The sequence below is a fragment of the Nerophis ophidion genome, unplaced genomic scaffold, assembly GCF_033978795.1.
Source record: "Nerophis ophidion isolate RoL-2023_Sa unplaced genomic scaffold, RoL_Noph_v1.0 HiC_scaffold_83, whole genome shotgun sequence".
NCBI lineage: Eukaryota > Metazoa > Chordata > Actinopteri > Syngnathiformes > Syngnathidae > Nerophis > Nerophis ophidion.
This window is the reverse complement of record NW_026907005.1, coordinates 351906-374505: the sequence shown is the minus strand read 5'-3', so window position 1 is coordinate 374505 and position 22600 is coordinate 351906. Positions and strand designations below refer to the sequence as shown.

General features: G+C 40.8%; 3 protein-coding genes across 5 annotated transcripts; 2 read left to right on the top strand and 1 right to left on the bottom strand.

Annotated features, from left to right (window-relative positions):
• Positions 1–1271: 1271 nt before the first annotated feature.
• LOC133547261 (involucrin-like) lies at positions 1272–7991 on the bottom strand. Its single transcript, XM_061893035.1, has 2 exons — positions 7742–7991; positions 1272–2142 (listed from the first exon to the last, which is right to left on the bottom strand). Exons 1-2 carry the CDS (start codon positions 7962–7964, stop codon positions 1691–1693), a joined length of 675 nt encoding a protein of 224 aa, XP_061749019.1. The 5' UTR covers positions 7965–7991; the 3' UTR covers positions 1272–1690.
• Positions 7992–9223: 1232 nt separating this feature from the next.
• On the top strand, positions 9224–14410 carry LOC133547259 (oocyte zinc finger protein XlCOF8.4-like). 2 transcript variants are annotated; one of them, XM_061893032.1, is made up of 2 exons: positions 9224–9497; positions 12216–14410. In XM_061893032.1, the coding sequence occupies exon 2, from the start codon at positions 12266–12268 to the stop codon at positions 13142–13144; it is 879 nt and encodes a 292-aa protein (XP_061749016.1). In that variant the 5' UTR covers positions 9224–9497; positions 12216–12265; the 3' UTR covers positions 13145–14410. The 2 variants fall into 2 exon arrangements, with proteins under 2 accessions (XP_061749016.1, XP_061749015.1); XM_061893031.1 differs by having other exon boundaries at positions 9224–9920.
• A 793-nt stretch (positions 14411–15203) lies between these two features.
• Positions 15204–22600, top strand: LOC133547258 (uncharacterized). 2 transcript variants are annotated; one of them, XM_061893029.1, is made up of 2 exons: positions 15204–16270; positions 17787–22600. In XM_061893029.1, exon 2 carries the CDS (start codon positions 18615–18617, stop codon positions 19692–19694), a length of 1080 nt encoding a protein of 359 aa, XP_061749013.1. In that variant the 5' UTR covers positions 15204–16270; positions 17787–18614; the 3' UTR covers positions 19695–22600. Both variants share the same exon structure in this region, with proteins under 2 accessions (XP_061749013.1, XP_061749014.1).

Here is a 22600-nt window from a genome sequence, read left to right as displayed (position 1 = left end):
CGAAGGCAGGGCACTTGGCGGTCCGATCCTCGGCTACAGAAGCTAGCTCTTGGGACGTGGAACGTCACCTCACTGGGGGGGAAAGAGCCTGAGCTAGTGCGCGAAGTCGAGAAATTCCGGCTGGATATAGTCGGACTCACTTCGACGCACAGCAAGGGCTCTGGAACCACTTCTCTCGAGAGGGATTGGACCCTCTTCCACTCTGGCGTTGCCGGCAGTGAGAGGCGACGGGCTGGGGTGGCAATTCTTGGTGCCCCCCCGGTTCAAAGCCTGTACGTTGGAGTTCAACCCGGTGGACGAAAGGCTAGCCTCCCTCCGCCTTCGGGTGGGGGGACGGGTCCTGACTGTTGTTTGTGCTTATGCACCAAACAGCAGTTCAGAGTACCCACCCTTTTTGGGTACACTCGAGGGAGTACTGGAAAGTGCTCCCCCGGGTGATTCCCTTGTCCTACTGGGGGACTTCAACGCTCATGTTGGCAATGACAGTGAAACCTGGAGAGGCGTGATTGGGAGGAATGGCCGCCCGGATCTGAACCCGAGTGGTGTTTTGTTATTGGACTTTTGTGCTCGTCACAGTTTGTCGATAACAAACACCATGTTCAAACATAAGGGTGTCCATATGTGCACTTGGCACCAGGACACCCTAGGCCGCAGTTCCATGATCGACTTTGTAGTTGTGTCTTCGGATTTGCGGCCTCATGTTTTGGACACTCGGGTGAAGAGAGGGGCGGAGCTTTCTACCGATCACCACCTGGTGGTGAGTTGGCTGCGATGGTGGGGGAGGATGCCGGACAGACCTGGCAGGCCCAAACGCATTGTGAGGGTCTGCTAACCCTAACAGCAATTAAAATTACACATGAGAATGCAATCAGGTGAAAAAACATACTCCTGTTCGAGCTGCAACAACAGCTTTGGTCACCTAAACACTCTTACATTACACATGAGAAGACACCCAGGAGAGAAAGTGTTGAGTTGCAGTGTGTGTGGTGAAAGATTGTCTTCTAAGTACCAGTGTAAGAAACACAAGTGTGCTGGTGAGAACAGCAGCAGCAAATGAAACTGCAGGATTTGAAATAAACTGTCCAGACTTTCATTTTGACTTTCTAACAACATCAACACATATAACATGTGTGACATTGTTGTTTGTGTAACACAATCTTGTTAATATGATTCTAACATTTATAGATTAGACACTTCAGATCAGTGCTTTTATTTCAGTCAAGTACATGAGTTAATATACACATTTGTGTACTTTGAAATGAACACAACAATTTGACTGAAAGGGTGCGAATAAACAGTACATACAATTATGTTACATACAATAAATATTGTATGTGTAAATATCCATAATTTACCTCTATACTTATTCATAATAGTGTTTTATATGTTTTTTGAAGAATGATGTGTTTCATATTTTATTTTGTTATTGTAGATGATTCCATAGATGAACTCCTTTATATGATGTACATATTTGTTTTACATGTGTTCATACCTTTGCTTTTGAGTACACATAAATCCCTCTTAGTTCATATTTACTGGTTCACATCTGAAACATCTTCTGGACCACTTCAGGAAGCATATTATTATTTACTTTATACATCATTTGAGCAGTTGTCTTTTATACAAGATCATTTACTTTTAAAATGTGTGACTTTATGAATCATTTGTTGGGTCTCTATAATCCATTCTATTAATTGTCTTTATTACTTTTTGTGTAGTCACAGGTAGAACATGTGAAGTGAGTGTTGTCAGTGTGACATGTCTTATCATCTTTAGAGTCTTCATCATCAGTGTCAGGAGAGTGTGACGTTGTGTCCTCACTATCTGATAGTGGAGCTAAGAGCTTGTCTGCTTGTGATCCTCCACAGTGGTCTCCATCACATTCTGCTAAACTGCTGCTTGGAGGCTCCGCCTCTCTTTTCTCCTCACTTTCACCTTTGACCTCATCACCTTGACTCTTCACACTGATGAGGTGTCTCTTGTCTTCCTCTATGAAGTGGGGGTACAGCCGCTGTTTTTCTTCATCTTCAAAGTGAGGGGGCTGTGGCTCCTCTTCTTTCACGTGGAGGTACTGTGACCTCCTCTGCTCCATACTGGAGGACCCCTCCTGCTGCTCAGGTGGGCGATATTTTTCACAGACGTCTGCAGGACACAAGAAGACAAACACATGCTGGGATGGAAATAGATAAGATTTCACCAATTCAGCAATTCAGATTTAATTTTCGATTCTGCTTTACGATTGGGTTATTTGTGGACTCACTTTTGCTTTCACATTCAGTAAAAAGGAGAAGAAAAAGGTCGATTAGCATCAACTTTGACTAGTTGAGAAGTAACATGAGCCTACAAAGCCAACAGTGAGGTCTTAAGAGGCACAGATTTTAGGGGTCCCCCATGAGGTGCCAGAGGGCCCTAAGGACAATATTCTGCTATGAAAATATCTATAAAATAAAAATATTTTTGGCAAGAAATTAACAAACTACTACACGTTATTTTGTGGCAATTACAAAAGAATATCCAGTATAATTCTCAGGGCATTCAATCAATCACAACAGGACTGTTAAACTGAACATATTATACATAAATATACAGTATATAAAACAATAAAAAAGGTATATATATGTGTATATATATATATATATATATATAATTAGGGCTGAGAATCCTTGAGTGTCCCACGATTCGATTCAATATCGATTCTTAGGGTCGCGCTTCGATTATTAATCGATTTTTTCGATTCAACGTGATTCTCGATTCAAAAACGTTTTTTTTCCGATTCAAAATGATTCTGTATTCATTCAATACATAGAATTTCAGCTGAAATTATAACTAATAATGATACTGTTGTTGATAATATTCATTTTTGTTTCACTACTTTTGGTTTGTTCTGTGTTGTGTTTGTGTCTCCTCTCAATTAATCTGTTTATTGCAGTTCTGAGTGTTGCTGGGTCAGGTTTGGTTTTGGAATTGGATTGCATTGTTATGGTATTGCTGTGTATTGTTTTGTTGGATTGATAAAAAGAAACAAAACATTGATTTTTTAAAAATGAGAATCGATTCTGAATCGCACGTGAGCATCGCAATTCAAATTCGAATTGATTTTTCCCACACCCCTAATATATATACATACATACATATATATATATGATATATATATATATATATATATGTGTGTGTATATATATATGTATGTATATATGTGTAAATATATATATTTACATATATATATATATATATATATACATACACATATACATATACATATATATATACATACACATATACATATACATATATATATATATATATATACATATACATATATATGTATGTATACATATACATATATATATATATATATATATATATATATATATATATATATGCACATATATATATATGTATATATATATTTATATATATATATATGTATGTATATATATATATATATATATATATATGTATATGTGTATATACCCAATTGTAACTAAGATAGGCTCCAGCACCCTGCGACTCCGAAAGGGATAAGCGGTAGAAAATGGATGGATATATATACATATACACATGCATATATAGAGTCACAATCAAAAGTTTCCATACACTTGTAAAGAACATAATGTCATGGCTGTCTTGAGTTTCCAATCATTTCTACAACTCTTATTTATTTGTGATGTAGTGATTGGAGCACATACTTGTTGCTCACTAAAAACATTCATGAAGTTTGCTTCTTTTATGAATTTATTATGGGTCTACTGTACATGTGAGCAAATGTGCTGGGTCAAAAGTGTACATACAGCAATGTTAATATTTGCTTACATGTCCCTTGGCAAGTTTCACTGCAAAAAGACGCTTTTGGTAGCCATCCACAAGCTTCTGCTCGAATTTTTGACCACTTCTCTTGACAAAATTGGTGCAGTTCAGCTAAATGTGTTGTTTTTTTGACATAGACTTGTTTCTTCAGCATTGTCCACATGTTTAAGTCAGGACTTTGGGAAGGCCATTCTAAAACCTTTATTCTAGCATGATTTAGACATTCCTTGACCACTTTTGACGTGTGTTTGGGGTCATTGTCCTGTTGGAACACCCAACTGCGCCCAAGACCCAACCTCCGGGCTGATGATTTTAGGTTGTCCTGAAGAATTTGGAGGTAATCCTTCTTTTTCATTATCTCATTTAAAGCAGCAGTTCCATTGGAAGCAAAACAGACCCAGAGCATAATACTACCACCACCATGCTTGACGGTAGGCATGATGTTCCTGGGATTAAAGGCCTCACCTTTTCTCCTCCAAGCATATCGCTGGGTTTTGTGGCCAAACAGCTCAATTTTTGTTTCATCCGACTGTAGCAGGTATATAACTTATATTGTATGCATTCCACCAAAAATCCCTCACGTTTTATTTGATTTCTCTATAATATCCATTGTCACTTTTATTTTGTCAGTTTTTTAGGAAATAGTTCGTTTTGGGAGAATTTGTCATTTTATTTTGAAATCCTACCTTCTTCCGGAAGTGACGTTGAGTCCTCACTCGTTGCTGAGACATGCGTGAGGAAGTAAGTGTTTCTCTCTGCTCTAGTGTTTTTAAAGTGTTTGGCTGTGAAACGAGATTATAATGTGCTCTTTTGTTGCTGATATGGTTATGTACACTTGTTCTACTCATAGTTTGAGTGTTTTAGCAAACTTTTTGCTGGTGTACTGCTCGGTGGCGTTTCTCGCTCACACACACACAGTGGCTGCGGCATTTCATTGAAGTTTTCCCTCCATTTTAGACTGGTTTGCTGCTGAGTCCTGGGTTAACGCTGCCGCACTGTTTCCTGTATATTTCATACAGGTCAAAATAAATACGCCACCTGTTTCGGCTAAAGGCAACCACAGAGTCCTCTTATCTTCGAAGCAACTACACAACGCAGACTCGAACCGGTTACACGACCACAGAACTTTCCTCCAGAAGGTCTTATCTTTGTCCATGTGATGTCAGATGAAACAAATATGGAGCTGTTTGGCCACAATACTGTTTGTTAGAAAGTTCCACAACTGTTCACGTTATCCCACGCTTCATGCGTCGAAGTCACGTTGTGACATTGGAGGTTTATAAGCAGACCAGCATGCTCGGCGGCACACAATCACGGAGTACTTACAAGCAGACACAGTGTGGAGACAGAAAAGGGAGAATGGACGCATTTTGATGTAAAAAGTAAAAATAAAGGTGAAGTTATAACACTGAAACTCCCTCAGGAAGAGGTGCTTTAAGACATGCTAGCTAGCTAGCGGCTAACGTCCATCCACCTTCGGCAGTATCTAGTCGATACTACTGTGATTACGTCGATATTTTTTGGCATCACAACATTTTCTTTTGTTTTTTAAAAATGTATATTATGTTTATAAACTCAGGAAATATGTCCCTGAACACATGAGGACTTTGCAGATGACCAATGTATGATCCTGTAACTACTTGGTATCAGATTGATACCCACATTTGTGGTATCATCCACAAAGTAATGTAAAGCATCCAACAACAGAAGAATAAGTGATTATTACATTTTAACAGAAGTGTAGACAGAAAATGTTAAAGGGGAACATTATCAGCAGACCTATGTAAGCCTCAATATATACCTTGATGTTGCAGAAAAAAGACCATCTATTTTTTTAACCGATTTCCAAACTAAATGAGTGAATTTGGCGATTTAAACGCCTTTCAATTGATAGCCTGTCGAGCGATGACCTTTCACCCGTGACGTCACAACTTGAAGCGATCCGCCATTTTCTCAATCTTATTACACGCACCAAGTCAAATCAACTCTGTTATTTTTCTGATATCCACACAAGAATGTGTGGATATCCTGCGACACTCAAAGCAGATGCATTTCCAATGATAAAGTCAACAAAATCTGCAAAATTGTTAAATAGACAACTACTGAATGTGCCCGAGTGCGAGCTATTCAGGGAGGACGGCAGTCTCTTCCCGCAGACCAGCGAGGTAAAGCCCCTGGATATGATTTATGCCACTTCTTTTTCTGTCTCATTTTGTCCACCAAACTTATAAGGTTGTGCATGAATGCACAAAGGTGAGTTTTGTTGATGTTATTGACGTATGTGGAGTGTGCTAATCAGACATATTTGGTCACAGCATGACTGCAAGCTAATCGATGCTAACATGCTCTTTAGGCTAGCTGTATGTACATATTGCATCATTATGCCTCATTTGTAGCTACATTTGCATCCAGCCTTTCCCTCCACCCACATTTAATGCCAAACAAACACTTACCAAACGTTGGTTAGAAGGCGATCGTCAAATTCGTCCTCGTTGCTGCTGTCTGTCATGATATGGCTCAATAGCTTCAGTTTCTTCTTCAATTTAGTTTTCACTACCTGCCTCCACACTCCAACCATCCATTTCAATACATGCGTAATCTGTTGAATCGCTCACGGCGCTGAAATCCGAGTCTGAATCCGAGATAATGTCGCTATACCTTTCTGTGCTATCCGCCATGTTTGTTTCTGTGTGATCACGCTGTGACGTCACAGGATAATGGACGGGTGGATATAACGACGGTTAAAATCAGGAACTTTGAAGCTGTTTTTCGGGATATGGCGTGATGGGTACAATTTTGAGAAAAACTTCAAAAAATAAAATAAGCCACTGGGAACTGATTTTTAATGGTTTTAACCCTTCAGAAATTGTGATAATGTTCCCCTTTAAAAGAGAAAATAAGCAGATACTAACAGTAAATGAACAAGTAGATTAATAGTTCATTTTCTACCACTTGTCCTTAATAATGTTGACAAAATAATAGGTGTATAAATGACACAATATGTTACTGCTTACGTCAGCTAAATAATTAGGAGTCTTTGTTTGTTTACTTACTGCTAAAGAACAAGTAGTCTAATATGTTCACTATTTCAATTAAAGACTTAACTGCAATTAGAAACATATGTTTAATGGATCTTAAGTGTTTTTGTTAAAATAAAACCAATAATGCCATTTTTGTGGTCCCCTTTATTGAGAAAAGTACCAAAATAATTTTAGTACCGGTACCAAAGTATTGGTATGGTTCCAACACTCCCACCTATATTTGAATATTGTCTAATGGAAATGACTTCTGTCTGATAATCACATGAATAACCAGTGTTGGCGTTAACACACTTTTTATGTCTTTATACGCATTGAAATCAAAAAGAACGTGCATTTCCTTAAGTCCGCGGGTGCCTGGGATGCAGAGTTTTTGGTTTTATAACCGACCTGCCTTCTCTGGATCAAAACTCCAGTTTGCTTGATTTTTTTATAGATTATTGCTTTCTGCCGATGTTTTGTGTATTGTGACGGTGCGTTCTTATCCCGCCATCACTTGAGGACCGCCACGTCAGCGGAAGCAAGCGCACTGTCGGTTGGTAGAGAGGCCGTGCCAGGAACTTGAGGGTTCCAGGTTCGATCCCCGCTTCCACCATCCTAGTCACTGCCGTTGTGTCTTTGGGCAAGACACTTTACCCACCTGCTCCCAGTGCCACCCACACTGGTTTAAATGTAACTTAGATATCAGGTTTCACTATGTAAAAGCGCTTTGAGTCACTAAAGAAAAGTGCTATATAAATATAATTCACTTCACTTATTCACACGATTGATGAGCATTCATTTTTAAATGGTGGTGTTAAAAAGCAAATATATCTCCATCTTTAGTGATAAATGTGGCCCCGGATGAACATGTGTCACAAACATTGTATTAGATGATATGTGGATGTTGTGCTTACTTGGACTGTGATGAAGCTGTGAGGACTCAGGTGGTTTGTCTTCATGCTCTTCAGTCTTCACAGAGACAACAGTCGGTGGAAACTTGCTGACATCAGCCTCCTCCTGCCCTACAGGACACTCTCCCTCCTGACTGATCCACACTTCCTCCTCTTCCTCTTTAATGTGGGGGGGCTGTGGATCCTCCTGCTGCTGAAGGGGACGTTCTTCTTGACGAGCGTTCATCTGTTGGACGTCCGCAAGACAACACAAACAAACTTCAGCTCAGATGTGTCAAATGTTGTTTAGTCTGTCAAATATAAAATTTTCCAAGTGGACTGACACCACTTTGTGGTGATGTTCTTCTACACATGGAATAATCATCAGTGATTGATTATTATGAATTGTGTCATTGATCCTGTTTTCTGCATTTACATTAATTATTGATTAAAAAGTAACAACTTATGGAAAACCTCCTGCTGGGATTTTAATACCGTCATGACTGCATGAAGTCAGTCTGCACGTATAAAAGTGTCATTGTGCTGCAGCATCAAGTGACGCCAACTGGCTCCTCCCACTACCAACCTACCAGCCAACCTTGACGTGCACCTCCAAAATAGTCCCACCTCACGTCAACGGTGACCAGGACTACAGAGCTGTGGTCGGTTGGCTTTATTTTTACGCACAATATCCTCTCCTTGTTTTTCCTACTGCGAAAGCAACATTTTTAACCCAGCAGAAAACAAACAGAAGTGCAGCGAAGCACGTGGAACAAGTGTCAGCGAGTATATATATATATATGTATATATATATATATATATATATATATATATATATATATTTATATATATATATATAGGTTTTATATATATATATATATATACATATATATATATATATATCTAGACATAAATATATATATATATATATATATACGAATTTATAAATATAAACATATTTTTAGAATATTTGGGTACCTCATGATTCGACTACAAACAGAATTCATTTTGTGTGCAGTATATTAAAGCTATTTTTAATATTTAACATTTATTTAATTAAACATTTATTTTAGTCCGACTGAATAAGCATTAATCGCTTACAATTGTGCAAATAGTGTATTCGTAATAACAAACATCAGTTGATTTAATTTCCATGATATGTCCACCAAATGCAGCTGAGATAGGCTCCAACTGTCCCAGTGAAACACGTGTTTGAAGGAAGTGTGCACCACTCACTATTGTCCCAGTGAAACACGTGTTTGAAGGAAGTGTGCACCACCTACTATTGTCCCAGTGAAACACGTGTTTGAAGGAAGTGTGCACCACCTACTATTGTCCCAGTGAAACACGTGTTTGAAGGAAGTGTGCACCACTCACTAGTGTCCCAGTGAAACACGTGTTTGAAGGAAGTGTGCACCACCTACTATTGTCCCAGTGAAACACGTGTTTGAAGGAAGTGTGCACCACCTACTATTGTCCCAGTGAAACACGTATTTGGCCAACATTTGTTCTGCGGTTGAGAACACCTCGATGACATCACACAGGAGGTAGAACAAAACAAGACGTTGTATTGGTTATTATGGTTACAGGTCTTAATTACAACGTACATGTGCACATGTGTGTCGTTTAACAGAGTAAACGTCCTTATTAATTGTTTGTATGCGGATACATTAGTCTGAGTGCACTTTGACGTGCTAGCCTAGCCTGCTGGTTAGCTTAGCTTGTTAGCTGCTAACAAAGAGAGGCGGAAGTGATCGACACATCAAAGCAGAGATCCAATGTAAGTGTAAAGTGTTTTTATTGTGTGAAAATGTCTACATTACAAATGATGTGAGTGTTGCTGAATCAGCGACTAACTGCTGCTGTTGAAGAAATATTTGTGATGTTAGAAAAAAACAAAACGATAGCAGAGTACAAGGAGGAACTTTGTCCAACAAAAGAGGAGAAGGAGCAACAACATCAACTACTGGACGCTGTTTTCAAGAAACATCAAGTTGTGTTACACATCCATCCGTCCATCTTCTTCTGCTTATCTGAGGTCGGGTTGCGGGGGCAGCAGCCTAAAAAGGGAAGCCCAGCCTTTCCTTTCCCCAGCCGCTTCCCGGGGGATCCCGAGGCGTTCCCAGGCCAGCCAGTTTCTAACATAATAGTGAGAGTCCAGTCCATAGTGGAGCCAGCCGGAGACCATCCCGATCGGAGACAGGTCAGTAACGCAGAGATGTCCCTAACCGATGCACAGGCAAGCAGTCCACCCCGGGTCCCGACTCTGGGCAGATATATCATATATATATATATATATATATATATATATATATATATACATATATACACACAATAAAAACGAAATAAGATATGGCTCAGAATTGGTTTCTTAACCAAACTTTTTGTTGTGTACCAGAGAAGGGAAGGAGGTGACAACCAGGGCAGGACTGCGGTTTACAAGGTTTATTTAAAACCTTTGATGAATACGTGGCGTGTGTATGCTACTCAAAGTGAATGAGTGTTGACTATGTGTAATATTAAATATGTAAATGTTACCAAGGGTTGTTGTCTGTATATATATATATAAAGGTATATACAGTCTAGGCGTAACATGATCAAACTTTCTTGTTCTTGTCAAAAGTCTAGCAGCCGCATTTTGTACCAACTGTAATCGTTTAATGCTAGACATGGGGAGACCCGAAAATAATACGTTGCAGTAATCGAAGTGAGAGGTAACAAACGCATGGTTAATGATCTCGGGGTCTTTAGTGGACAACATAGAGCAAATTTTAGCGATATTACAGAGATGAAAGAAGGCCGTTTTAGTAACGCTTTTAATGTGTGACTCAAAGGAGAGAGTTGGGTGGAAGATAATACCCAGATTCTTTACCGTGTCGCCTTGTTTAATTGTTTGGTTGTCAAATGTTAAAGTTGTATTATTAAATAGAGGTCGGTGTCTAGCAGGACCGATAATCAGCATTTCCGTTTTTTTGGCGTTGAATTGCAAAAAGTTAGCGGACATCCATTGTTTAATTTCATTAAGACACGCCTCCAGCTGACTACAATCTGGCATGTTGGTCAGCTTTAGGGGCATGTAGAGTTGGGTGTCATCAGCATAACAGTGAAAGCTAACACCGTGTTTGCGTATGATGTCACCTAGTGGCAGCATGTAGATGCTGAAGAGTGCAGGGCCAAGGACCGAACCCTGGGGAACTCCACACGTTACCTTAACGTAGTCCGAGGTCACATTGTTATGGGAGACACACTGCATCCTATCAGTAAGATAAGAGTTAAACCAAGACAGGGCTAAGTCTGACATACCAATTTGTGTTTTGATACCTTCTAATAAAATATTATGATCGACGGTATCGAAAGCAGCGCTAAGATCGAGGAGCAGCAACATAGATGACGCATCAGAATCCACCGTGAAGTGGGTCAAAATGTAGTTTTTAATGCAATGTGGTCTTAAATCTGCTGCTATAAAAACACCAACAGCATTTGTTATTGCTTTAGCCCTGCCTGACTCGCCAAGGAGAAGCTGCTTGAATGCGATCGGAGCTGTGTTTGTTTGTCTTTCTCTTCGTTGAAGCGATGTTATCCATTGTTGTATCGCACTGCGAAGCCTTAGTGTTCCCAAACGGGAGATCTTAACGAGGCAGGAGGGTCTTCCAGCTCTGGCTTTTACATGTTGTAGTAGCCCGGTCATTGTTAGCATGCTGTGTGTTGTGCCTCAGTGTGCATTGTTGACACAACGTGTGGTGCGCTACTTAATATGTCCGTGTGGAAACTTGTTCGCTACACCTCCGAACCGAACCGTAACCCCCGTATCGAAACGGTTCAATACAAATACACGTACCGTTACACCCTTAATACACACACATCTGAAGATTATAAAAAAATAAATATATTTGGTGAACTAAATAAAATGACTCGGCGAACCAATGTTTGGTATGAGCGATATGACCTCAAATCTATATCCTAATAACAATATATGTCACGATATATAATTTGGTATATGATTGATGATAGAACAATTTCAAAACTGTTTACAAAGGCTCTTAATTTGGCAGCTGACATATGCAGTAACATATTGTGTCTTTTCTAATTGTATTATTTTGTCGAAACAATTATTACTAATGTACTTGTTTATTTACTGTTAATATCTGGTTACTTTATTTCAGAAAATAATACTGGAATTGATGTAATATTTAGTGCATATTTCAGCAACTAAATAGGATCCTGTGTAGCCTGTTTTAAAATGGTTCTATCAGTAATTCTTTATGAATTAATGTATCGCAAAATCAATTTTGAACCATATCATCCATCCATAGTAAAAAGTCCTGTCGTCCTGGTTTGTTTTTTTCTTTTCCTGTGAATAATGTTGTAAAGAGCAGCATGTTTGTGTGTCACTGAGATTTCAAGACAGTTCATACGATAACTTGTTTTTCCTAAGTGCATGTAAAAGTACTGAATGCAGTGTGTGACTGAGCAGACATGGTGTGTGTTTGTCTTGCAGACGTCTGTGAAGAACATCTTCACCCTGAGCAACAGAAGTGGAGCTTCAGGATGCGAACGGAGGAGCCACAGCCCTCCCACATTAAGAAGGAAGAGGAATACCCACTTATTCCCCATTTTAAAGACAAAGAGAAGGACACGCTGACACCCCGATATAAAGAGGAAGAGGAGGATCCACTGAGCCCTCAGATTAAAGAGAAAGAGGAAGAGCACAGCATCAGTCAGCAGGGAGAGCATCTTGAAAGACTGGAGGCGGTTGATGTCACCAAGATGCCAGTGACTGGTGTCCCTGTGAAGAGTGAAGGAGATGAGGTGAAAGGTGAAAGTGAGGAGAGGGGAGGGGGGGAGCCTCCAAGCAGCAGCTCAACACAACACATGACAACAGAAGCTGATGGAGACCACTGTGGAGGATCACAAGCAGACAAGCTCTTAGCTCCACTATCAGATAGTGAGGACACAACGTCACACTCTCCTGACACTGATGATGAAGACTCTAAAGATGATAAGACATGTCACACTGACAACACTCACTTCACATCTTCTCACTCTCACAAAACATTTAAATTCCATTGTCATCTGAAAAGACACATGAGAATACACACTGGAGAAAAACCTTTTCCTTGCTCAGAATGTGGTAGAGATTTTAGACTAAAACAAATGCTGAAAGAACACATGAGAACACACACTGGAGAAAAACATTTTTCATGTTCAATCTGCGGTAAAGATTTTACTCAAAGGCCCCATTTCAAAGGACACATGAAAATACACACTGGAGAAAAAACTTTTTCCTGCTCGGAATGTGGTAAAAGTTTTGAAAGAAATCAAAGTTTGAAAGTACGCATGAGAACACACACACTGGTGAAAAACCTTTTTCATGTTCAATCTGCAGTAAAGATTTTAATCGAAGGGACAATCTCACAGCGCACATGAGAATACACACTTGAGAAAAAACTATTTCATGTTCAATATGCGTTAAAGGTTTTACTCAAAGATCCCAATTCAAAACACACATGAGAATACACACTGGAGAAAAACCTTTTTCATGTTCAATCTGCGGTAAAGATTTTACTCAAAGATCCCATTTCAAAGTACACATGAGAATACACACTGGAGAAAAACCTTTTTCCTGCTCAGAATGTGGTAAAAGCTTTGTTATAAATCATAGATTTAAAGTACACATGCTAACACACACTGGAGAAAAACCTTTTATATGTTCAGTATGTGGTAAAAGTTATATAGAAAGACGACACTTAAAATTACACATGATAAAGCACTCTGGTGAAAAACCATACTCTCGTTCAAACTGCAACAAAAGCTTTCATAAACGACAAGCTTGTACAGTACACATGACAAGACACACAGGTGAGAAAGTGTTGAGTTGCAGTGTGTGTGGTGAAAGATTGTCTTCTAAGTACCAGTGTAAGAAACACAAGTGTGCTGGTGAGAACAGCAGCAGCAAATGAAACTGCAGGATTTGAAATAAATTGTCAAGACTTTCATTTTGATTTTCTAACAACATCAGCACATATAACATGTGTGACATCATTGTTGTGTGTGTAACACAATCTTGTTTATATGATTCTAACGTTTATAGATTAGACACTTCAGATTAGTGTGTTTATTTCAGTCAAGTACATGAGTTAATATACACGTTTGTGTACTTTGAAATGAACAGAACAATTTGACTGAAAAGGTGAGAATAAACAGTACATACAATATGTTGCACATAATAAATATTTTAAGTGTAGATATTCACAATTCACTTTAATACTTATTCATAATAGTGTTTTATATGTTTTTTGAAATAATCACGTGTTACATATTTTGTTTTCTAATTGTAGATGATTCCATAGATGAACTCCTTTATATGATGTACATATTTGTTTTACATGTGTTCATACCTTTGCTTTTGAGTACACATAAATCCCTCTTAGTTCATATTTACTGGTTCACATCTGAAACATCTTCTGGACCACTTCTGGAAGCATATTATTATTTACTTTATACATCATTTGAACAGTTGTCTTTTATACAATTTTAAAATGTGTGACTTTATGAATCATTTGTTGGGTATCTGTAATCCATTTTATGAATAGTCTTTACTACTCTCTTGTGTAATATGATGATTGTTGTGTGATTGTTTTATATGTATGTCCCCAGACCGTTATGCAATAAACAATGTATGCTTCCACTAAAGTTGTGTACAATAAATGTAGTTAATATTTGCGGGTATGTATTTTGTTCTATTTGTTATCGCAGTCAATTTTGTAAATGTTTTCTTTGTATGACTTACATGTAGTTTCCAGCTTACTTCATCATGTAGACTAACTCAGCCTGGAGGATGTGTGTAATGTTGAGATGTTTTGGAGATGACTTGGTTTGTTTGGATGTTGTCAACCTGTCAATTGTTCTATTTAAACTATTAATGTTGTCAGATCTCGTGAGAGAAACAAGCAACCAGCTCTATTACTTCTTCTTCTTACTGGCAGTTTGCAGCCACGACTTGAAAGGTTCATACTGTCACCTACCGGACTGTAGAGTATAGTGTGGGCCATAGGACAGAAGAAGGAAATCCTATTAAGAACCTGTGGAGGGCAGCAATACACCTAAGATGTTCTACTAGTCTGCTGGAAATAGAAAGAAGAACAAGAAGAAGAAAGAGGGGAAAGCAAAATGGCGTTTGATGGAGAAAGTCTAAACGTGGGCATTATAGTTCTGTATTTGTAATCAGTGCATACATGTTGTCGAAATAAGTAGAAACCCCCCCTTAGAGGATCTATTTCCCCGCGTATTTCCCCCCGTTAGCAAGGCTGGACCGTAGGGCCCCGGGTATACCTGGTGTATAATGAAGGCCAGGAATGTAATCGCTTATGTAAACCATATCTGTGATAGTACTCACGAAATGTGATGGTGTATAAATAATCAGATGTGTAAATCAACATGTGAAAAGGATAGGTGACCTTTGACCGACATTCAGGTATGGCAGAGTGGAAGGCTACTCTAGACAACCATCTGCGCTAGTTAAAACCTTCCCAGTACGAGTGTAATGGTTTCATCAACAGGACACTGATGAGGAACTTGTTATTTGGAGCCTTAGACATCATGCGCTTGCGAATGTGGACACAGCGCGTGCTGATGTGGGGGAATAACGGGATGTGGGGTAAGAATCCAAAAAAGTCCGTATGCAGCCGGTTTTAGGATAGCAAGAAGTATACTGGGCCAATTGAGAGTTGGTACAAAGGTCACATGTGTAACAACCAATGTATTGTTGAGAATAACGTCATGTGTTGTATCTCCATAGCAATGCTATAGCAACGGGGTAACCACCCCGAAACCGAGGGTATATAGCAATGTTGAATTCGCTATTATACGGGATTTCGTACTTCTACGTTGCATCGGATGGACAACAGGAAAGACCTCTGAACTGTTTGGACTGAAAAGAACATTCCCAGCTCTCCAAACAGAACTCAATTCGACAAAGAAGAGACTTTTCTCCATTTCCGATCTCCCCCTGCGACCAAGGCAAAAGGGGAACAAGACTTTCCTTCTGTCCAGCCGAGGAGTCAGGGCGTTGGCCGCTCGGCCTTTGGCTCTCGGCCACCACCACTTCTCCTTTTTGGCCTCCCCACTTCTGCCTCGCAGCCGAAAGCTGGATGTGATCGCCGGGCCGGGCGACCCATCTGGCTTCCTCCAAATTGCATTTTTGGACACTTTTAGCTTTTTCCTTTTTTGGAAAGCTCGCCTCGATTCCTTCACTTTTAGGGGCACTTTTCGGGTTTTAACTCGTTTGATTAATGGACACTTCAGTATTCCAATTTGTACTTTTTCCCATTTTGGGGTTTTTGTAGTTTTCGGTTTACCGTGTTTTAATTCTTGATTTTTCCCTTTTTTGGGATAGTCTCCTTTTAGGCTGCATTTGATACAGCCTCCCAATTTAAGTACTTTTCGTAGTTTTCGGTATACCGACTTGATTTTGATTTTTCCAATTTATGGGAATCGATGGGAGCTCTCCTCTTTTTGGGAACATTTCCGACATCCCCTGAAGAACCTGGCACAGTAAGACCCATCTCAACTTTTATTATGACAGATTTACTGCAATGATTTTAACCATGATTTTTTGATTATTGATGATTATTGGGAATGATTTATTGACGCTGTGCAAGGCTTACGCTATCGAACCTGTATTAAAAAGCATCATATAAAAACAGAAGAATGTCATGTCCCTGTTTACCACCTCGTCCTAGACGTAATGTTTTAGGGCTTTCATGTGTCCACCACCTTGCTCTGAAGGGTCACTCTAACGCAGTCCACTTACAATATGTCCTGTAAGGGCTTTTACATATCCGAGCCCCCAAATTTAACCTAGTCAGTGACAAGAGCCAAGATTCATTAGAGGTGAGCTACCCATAAATGGCGGGATCCGTGATTTAGACCTGGCCTTAGGAGATAGGTTTCTCTGCTGGGCAGACCACGGAAGGAAGTAGGACAGACGCCGGACCACCGGGACCATCCCAAGGTAGTAGAACTAGACTCATCGCCTCGCCATCCAGCTGAGTAGGACCCACGTCGGTGGAGCGGCCGGTAAGACCGGTTGACCCGAGGGGACATTACCCGTAGGACGGAGTGCTGGATTTTGACTAGCAATAGGTATTGTGCGTCAATCACCGGAATCTAACAATGTGCACATATATGTCCTTTTATAAAGACTACCTTTTATTTTGTTTCCAGAGTATCCTGGTTCCTTGATTTTTGTAAATAAAAATAGTCTTCAGTCGCGCTGATGGATCAGTTTGAATTATTGGGTGGATAGCGGTGTTCTGTCTTGTTTGTTGAATTTATAGATAATATACGTAAAAGCAGAGGGCTCAGTATTTTTCACTGACTGTCTTAAAGAGTAGACGGCCACTGCGGGAGAGTGAGGTTGAAGCAACATACTATCACACGCCCACACTCGCTGGCACTTCTTACACGTGCTTCGCTGCACTTCTCTTTGCTTTCTGTTGGGCTAAAAATGTTGCTTTCGCAGAAGGAAGAACAAGGAGAGGATATTGCGTGTAAAAGTAAACCAATACCACTTGGGAATTCATTAGTGAGGTGCACTTCCTCCTTCAGACAGCGGGAGGCAGCATTGCCTAGTTTACAGTAATGTCCATGTTAACAGGAGACAACAAGGAGTTCCTTTCAAGTCTACTTTAAGCTAGTTCGGTGACGATTGCAAACATGTTCATCTGCTGGAATCTCATGCCAAACAAAGTATCATCGCTATGTATCGTTGAGTAGTATGTTAATATTTGATTGAGCTGTATTATTTGTTGGCTGTGATGTAATTTGGGACGTTTTATGGCCAAAAGTCAGTCATGCTCATTTTCATAAATCATACAGTGAAGTGAATGTTAGCATAATAAGCTAGTTTGCTGTCGAGCACTTAGATCACATCTTTTGTGGCATTTATTTATCCATTTAAGTTCAATACACAGCATGATTTATGGTTTATTGTAGCATGTTTGTGTGTGTAAGTGGCTGTGTGTGCATGTCTGTAATGTAAGCATCCTTTCTGCTTGTATGCTTTCAGTTGGACCCTTTTTACGGTCAATAAACCTGTGGACTAGAAGACGTTTTTCAGAGTGTTTGATCAAGAAAAGGTGTTTGGGCAAAGCCAAGATATTTCTACATATCGAGGGCGGCACAGTAAAACGATGTTTTGAACGCTGAAGATAAGACAGCATACACAAGAACAAATGATGGATTGCACCGTTTGCTCGATACGGACAAAATCTACCACTTCACGTGCTTCAACGAGGTCACAAGCTTGCTCCACCCAGGCTGCAGCTGCCAGAGCACGTGCAAAAGCAGAGGCAGCCAAAGTACGTCTGTCTTTTGCACAAAAAGAAATGGCACTCAAAGTGGAAAAAGCACAACTAGAAGCTAAGATGGACATGCTCTTACTGGAGCAGGACGCTGCAGCTGCACTCGCCAAAGTGGAGGTCTTGGGACCCACTGTGGAAGGAAGTGATCGAAGCAGCTCCTATCTTCACATCAAGCAGTTGTTTGAACATTCAGTGGACACATTAGAGCGCACAAAGGAATACATAGACACTCAAAGTCAAACAAAAATGGAATGACCACACCAACAGCCATCATCATGGAATGAAACACAACATTATAAACCACCAGATGCTAACTCCGTTCAACACCCACATCTCCAGACAGAGCACAGGGAACACAGAGTTGGCTTTGTTTCTACCATACAACAAAGGATGACACCTTCACAGCCAGAAGTCACATCAGTCACCAGTCCATCTTCAAACGAGACAATCACCAAGGTTACAAGTGACATGGCCAGATTCAAAGCCCTGAATACTCAAAGGTAACCCTCCCAAAGAAATGTAAGCAAGATGACATGGGCTCTACAGTGTTTCAGCAGACCAAAGATGACAACAAAGTCGGTCCATCCATTGATAACATCGCTTTCCTGCAAATCATGGAGAGGGGTTTGAAAAAGGACATAACAAACAGCCATGAAGCTCCGCTGCCATTTAAGACTCCAAGGCCCAAGCTTCCTGAGAAAAAAGTTCAAACCTTGAATCGTTTTTCCTCTCTGAGACGCAACTTTGAAAGAAAACCAGTGATGAAAGAGCACTTTTTTAGCTTCATGGAAAAGATCTTTCAAAATGAACATGCTGAAATAGCTCCCCCACTCACATCTGATGAAGAACGATGGTATTTAGCAGCCTTTGACGTCTACCATCCGAAGAAACCTGGAAACATCCGTGAGGTATTTTACTCCAGCACCCAGTACAATGGTGTGTCATTTAACAACGTGCTGTTAACTGGACCCAACCTCAACAACACCCTTATAGGCGTACTCCTCAGGTTTCGCAAAGAAGCTGTAGCCATAACAGCAGACATTCAGCAGATGTACCATTGTTTCTTAGTCAGAAAAGAGGACCTCAATTATCTCAGGTTTTTATGTTTCAAAAACAACAACTCATCTGAAGATATCATAGAATACAGAATGAGGGTCCATGTCTTTGGAAACTGTCCCTCTCCCGCAGTGGCCATCTACTGTTTAAGACAGTCAATGAAAAATGCTGAGGCCGTTGTAAAGCAGTTTGTCAACCGTGACTTTTATTCCGTCAAAGCTGCAGTGAAGCTGCTCAAGAGGACGCAAAAGGTTCTGTCAGACTCAAACTTGAGGCTTCACAAAATCGCCTCAAATAAAGCAGAAGTTATGAATGCATTCCCATTTCAGGACCATGCCATCAACTTAAAGGACCTGGACTTCACTTCAGATACCCTGCCCATGCAACGTAGTCTGGGACTTAACTGGGATTTAATGTCAGACACATATACCTTTCAAGTAGCTGATGAGCAAAAGCCTTTCAACCGCAGAGGTGTCTTGTCAACTGGCAACAGCATCTATGATCCCCTAGGATCAACACAGCCCCCTCGCGGCTGTGTTGGAGCCACTATGGATTGAACTTTCACAGTATCATGTTAGACCCGCTCGACATCCATTGCTTTTGGTCCCCTAGAGTGGGGGGGTGCCCACATTTGAGGTCCTCTCCAAGGTTTCTCATCGTCATCATTGTCACTGGCGTCCCACTGGGTGTGAATTCTCCTTGCCCACTGGGTGTGAGTTTTCCTTGCCCTTATGTGGGTTCTTCCGAGGATGTCATAGTCGTAGTGGTTTGTACAGTCCTTTGAGACATTTGTGATTTAGGGCTATACAAATAAACATTGATTGATTGATTGATTGATTTCTTGCCCATGTCACCATACAAGGCAAACTGATCCTGCGTGAGCTCATGCAGAACAACGGACATTGGGATGCACCTCTTCCTCAAGAAATGGAAGAGACCTGGTCAACGTGGCGACGCTCATTGAAAGATCTCAGCGACCTCCAGATCCCAGGTGTTTACACACAAGCCTCTCCTACAGCAGTGTCAAAAAGAGAGATAGTCATCTTTTGTGATGCTTCCACAAAGGCACTTGCAGTAGTTGCATACTTAAAACTAACAGAGAAAAATGGAACCAACCACGTGGGCTTTCTCATCCGAAAGGACAAGCTCACACCCTCGTCAGAACAAACTGTCCCTAGACTTGAGCTATGTTCTGCAGTATTAGCGGTGGATCTTGCTGAGCTCATCACCTCAGAGATGGACATGGAGATTGACATCACATTCTACAGCGACAGCAAGGTCGTTCTTGGTTACATCATCAATTCCAGACCTCTTGTACCAGTGTCTACCGACCCAGATGACCCCCAAATCCTCTCACCAGCCACACTCCTCACACAAAAGGTCAGTCCCTCAACTGCTCCTGTAAGCGACTGGGTAAAAGATCTCCACGAGCAACCGTGGCTTCAAGTCCAGCATTTGGCTCAAACCTTTTGGGAGCGATGGAAGAAGAAATACCTATCTACACTTCAGCCACAAAGGGAGTGGCATTCACCCCACCCTAACCTACTGCCTGGAAGAGTAGTGCTCCTCAAAGGTGACCAACTGAAGAGAAACCATTGGCCTTTAGGACTAATTACACAAGTCTTCCCAAGCAAAGACGGCAGAGTTCTCAAAGTGGAGATAAAAGTCTCCAGAAAGGATGGCACCAAAGTGTTCCTGCGGCCAGTAACAGAGACAATCTTGCTTATGGCACCAGAGAAGCCATAGATTGTATCCTTTGGGACAGTTTGGTAGTGGCGGCTTAATCCGCCAGGCGGGGAATATTCTGTCTTGTTTGTTGAATTTATAGATAGTATATGTAAAACCAGTGTTTAAGTTCACTTTGGAATTCATTAGTGAGGTGCACTTCCTCCTTTAGACAGCGGGAGGGAGCATTGCCTACTTTACAGTAATGTCCATGTTAACAGGGGACAACAAGGAGTTCCTTTCAAGTCTACTTTAAGCTAGTTCGGTGACGATTGCAAACATGTTCATCTGCTGGAATCTCATGCCAAACAAAGTACCATCGCTATGTATCGTTGAGTAGTATGTTAATATTTGATTGAGTTGCATTATTTGTTGGTTGTGATGTAATTTGGGACGTTTTATGGCCAAAAGTCAGTCATGTTCATTTTCGCAATTTATACAGTGAAGTGAATGTTAGCATAGTAAGCTAGTTTGCTGTAGAGCACTTAGATTACATCTTTTGTTGCGTTTATCTATCCTTTCAAGTCCGCAAACAGGAACAATTCACAGTCGCATGCTGATGACTTGTGGTTTACATATATTAGGAACAGTTAAGGCCCTAATATACTGCCTTGGGGGACTCCACTGCTTACATGTTTCCTCCCCTCCAAGTAAGATTGCATCTAAATCAATGACGTTTTATCAAATCTGATTGCTTTAAGCTTATCCAACAGTATAGCATGGTTTACAGTGTCAAAGGCCTTCTGAATGTCCAGCATGACCATGCCGCAGTATTTGCCCGCGTCCACCTCATGTTTGATGTGCTCGCTCTGATAGAGAAGGCATGTGTCAGTGGAGTGCTTAGTTCTGAAGCCGGATTGGAATTTGTACATTAGTTTATTAGTAGCAAGGTATCCATCAGCCTGTTCATAAACTATTTTTTCCATTACTTTCAAAATGGAACTGAGCATAGAAACAGGTCGGTAGTTACCAGGTTCTAATTTGCTTCCTTTTTTTATAAAGGGGGGTTACTCTTGCTATCTTGAAATCCTTGGGTAACTGGCCTTGTTTGATTGAGAAGTTTATTATATGTGTGATTATTGGGGCAATGGTGGTGGCAGAGTCCCCTCTGAAACCCCTCCACTTGTGACTTTTCCTCCCACCCTGTCTACCTCTTTCAGTTCCTACCCCCACTCACCCCTAGAGGTAGTTTTAAACCGTAGAGAGAGCGTCTGGCATCCGCTTGTGGAAGGGGGGGCTCGTGCTGGAGGTAGCACAGCGGCGTTCAGCCGAGTCTCTTCTCCTAGTTTGTATGGTTGACAGGTATTCTTGTTTCCATCGCTTCCAGAATCTATCAGAGAGAGATTGGACTTTCCGCCATTGTTGTGAGTGGATGTCTTTCACGTTGAAGTCTCCTGGCGGTGCAGATATGACGTCTCTCTTCAGTGTCAGCAAGGTTGCAGGTGTTAGTATTGCTGGCATCTCTGGGTCAGTTGAAACTGGAATGAGAGGTCTTGCGTTTATAATTGCCATGACCTCAGCCATGAGAGTGGTGAGCACCTCATGAGAAAGGTGAGAGCCTCCCTCCTTAAGGAGCAATGCATCCAGGATACGGCGAGTGATGCCAATTAGTCTTTCCCACACTCCTCCCATGTGGGAAGAGTTTGGCGGATTGAAGATCCAAGTGCACACTTCGTCCTGCAGGTAAGTTTTCAACTCTTTTTCCAACGACTCTTCCTCTTTTTCCGACCACTTGTCC

Coding starts and splice junctions, on each gene's coding strand:
- LOC133547261 (XM_061893035.1), bottom strand. CDS start 7,964: ATGAACGCTCGTCAAGAAGAACGTCCCCTTCAGCAGCAGGAGGATCCA. Junction 2,143..7,741: donor ACAGCTTCATCACAGTCCAA/GTAAGCACAACA, acceptor TGTGTCCTGCAG/ACGTCTGTGAAAAATATCGC.
- LOC133547259 (XM_061893032.1), top strand. CDS start 12,266: ATGCGAACGGAGGAGCCACAGCCCTCCCACATTAAGAAGGAAGAGGAA.
- LOC133547258 (XM_061893029.1), top strand. CDS start 18,615: ATGGGCTCTACAGTGTTTCAGCAGACCAAAGATGACAACAAAGTCGGT.